The sequence below is a fragment of the Atractosteus spatula genome, chromosome 14, assembly GCF_055471065.1.
Source record: "Atractosteus spatula isolate fAtrSpa1 chromosome 14, fAtrSpa1.hap1, whole genome shotgun sequence".
In the NCBI taxonomy this organism is placed as follows: domain Eukaryota; kingdom Metazoa; phylum Chordata; class Actinopteri; order Semionotiformes; family Lepisosteidae; genus Atractosteus; species Atractosteus spatula.
This window is the reverse complement of record NC_142719.1, coordinates 37608224-37610390: the sequence shown is the minus strand read 5'-3', so window position 1 is coordinate 37610390 and position 2167 is coordinate 37608224. Positions and strand designations below refer to the sequence as shown.

Here is a 2167-nt window from a genome sequence, read left to right as displayed (position 1 = left end):
GGCATCTCTGAATATGGCCGTTGTTTGTATAATATTTGTGTATCATAATTGGTAGTAATAAGATAACATACTTGTTCGAAACGTTAGGATTGCTTATTGATATATTTGTACATTTAAAGGAAAAAAAACTAGAATCTAAGGAAATAGTCACCTTTATATACCTTTTATTGTGATGTGATTAGCGACGCCCTTAATGTTGGCGTCATTAGTTATATTTAAACTATATTTAAGTTATATTTAAACACGCAAGAAAATGTTAGAAAATATAGACTGATTTCATTGTGACTGCGTAGTGATGTTAAGTTTAATCATATTATCAAAGAAAGAAATTTTATTGGAAAGAAATTTGCAAGACAAATGCTTCACAACTGGGGCAAAAAAACAACAAAAAAGTCGTTTAAAAATGATCAGAAAATGTAAGAACTTGCAGTTTTGGTGTTGCTCTTGCCCATTTCTATTTTGTTCCTCGATGCACGCTGATGTCTGGATGGTTTACCAAGACAACAAGGTAACGGAATCAAAAGGCTTGCGTTAAATGTTTTCCAGGATGCAAACCTCGAAGCACACACAGCTCACCTTTTTAAACTTTTTGATTGACTTTCTCTATACCCGTTATTAACACTTGCCAACTGTAAGGTGCTGAAAGAGTAGACTCCCCCCCCCCCTTCCCGAACCCTCTGGAGTGTGCCTTTGCCTCCGGGGCTAATCACTTCTGTTCTTCCGACGTCTTATCTTTTCATTTTCCTCTTGAGGTTTAACTTTAAGTGGGCTTGGTCTTCGGTGCGCTGATAGCAACAGTGCAGCTCGCGTGGCTGGACAGCGGCTCCGGGCTCCCATTGGCTGGCAGTGATTAGAGGCACGCTTCGCAGGGTGAACAAACAACGGGCATAAATTATGCTAATAAGATGGTCGTGCGGCACGGGGCAGACCTGATGCAACTCATTCATTCATCCTTCACAAAAAAATGCCAAAGAGGTATGGCTATTGTTTCATCAGGGTATATAAGGGATCTGACGCCAGTCGTGTGCCAAGCTTGCTTGCTCACACGAGTTGACTGCAGCCGGATCAAGACAAGACGCGTGCCTTTTCCCTCAGCAACTTCTATTTTTTTTCTTTGATTTCGTCTCCTTCCAAGAAACCTGCATTCCCGTCACCCACAACTTTGAAGAGGTACGTCCGTTTTTCTCTTAAATCTCTTTCTTTCCATCCAGCTACATAACACATCCTCTTTCCATAGTCCCGTTTTTGCCTCGACGTTAATCCTGTAACGTTTTTTATTTTTTTTCCAGACCAAACATGTGCACCTCCGTGGAAAACCTGTACTCCGACTTGGACAGCTCCAGTTGCGACCTGTCCTACGTACACACGGATGACGAGGACTCGCGCAGCAGTCTTCACGGTGCCTCCCCGTCCTCCTCCCTCGACCAGCCGTCCTCACCTGCTATCTGCCAGGACTCGGCCACCCCAGAGCAGAAGAAGAAACGCCGAGGCCGGGGGAAGAGCGAGGTCGCCGTGCACGTTGTGAAAAAGAACAGGCGGATGAAGGCCAACGACCGAGAGAGGAACAGGATGCACAATCTCAACGACGCTCTGGACAAGCTGAGGAACGTTCTGCCTGCCTTCCCGGACGACACGAAGCTCACCAAGATCGAGACCCTGCGCTTCGCCCACAACTACATCTGGGCCCTTTCCGAGACCATCAGAATAGCCGACCAGTGTCAAGAGAAGTCCCGGGACCCCTCGCTAATGCTTCCTGGAATGGGACGTGTAGCAGATGCGCCGAGTCCGGGCAGCGACGCTTTCTCCTGGCTGTCAAGCGCATCCTCCTCGTCCTCGCCGTCATATTGCACTTCAAACCCCAGCAGTCCGGCGGCTTCGGAGGACTACGGATTTCTGCAGGCGGACAGCCTGTACAGCTATCATAACTTCGCTACAAACATTTACTGAGCGGCCGGCGAAGCCTGATGTGGCCGATGCTCACGTGACCTCATAAAAATGCCAACAATGACGAGAGTTATCATTGAAAATGAGTAAGAGATGTGGCTGTAACACTAAATTTGACTCTCCACGCATTTAATTACTTCATAATGTCGAAGGAATTGAGAAAGAGGTACCATAGCTTGGCCAGACGTTTTCACTCTTTGCCTTAAACGTTACTCTTCGACAA

The 2167-nt window shown here is 46.3% G+C and overlaps 1 protein-coding gene across 1 annotated transcript; it reads left to right on the top strand.

Annotated features, from left to right (window-relative positions):
- The first annotated feature begins 1296 nt into the window (after positions 1-1296).
- neurog1 (neurogenin 1) lies at positions 1297-1947 on the top strand. Its single transcript, XM_088933456.1, has one exon. It carries the CDS (start codon positions 1297-1299, stop codon positions 1945-1947), a length of 651 nt encoding a protein of 216 aa, XP_088789582.1.
- The last annotated feature ends 220 nt before the right edge of the window (positions 1948-2167 follow it).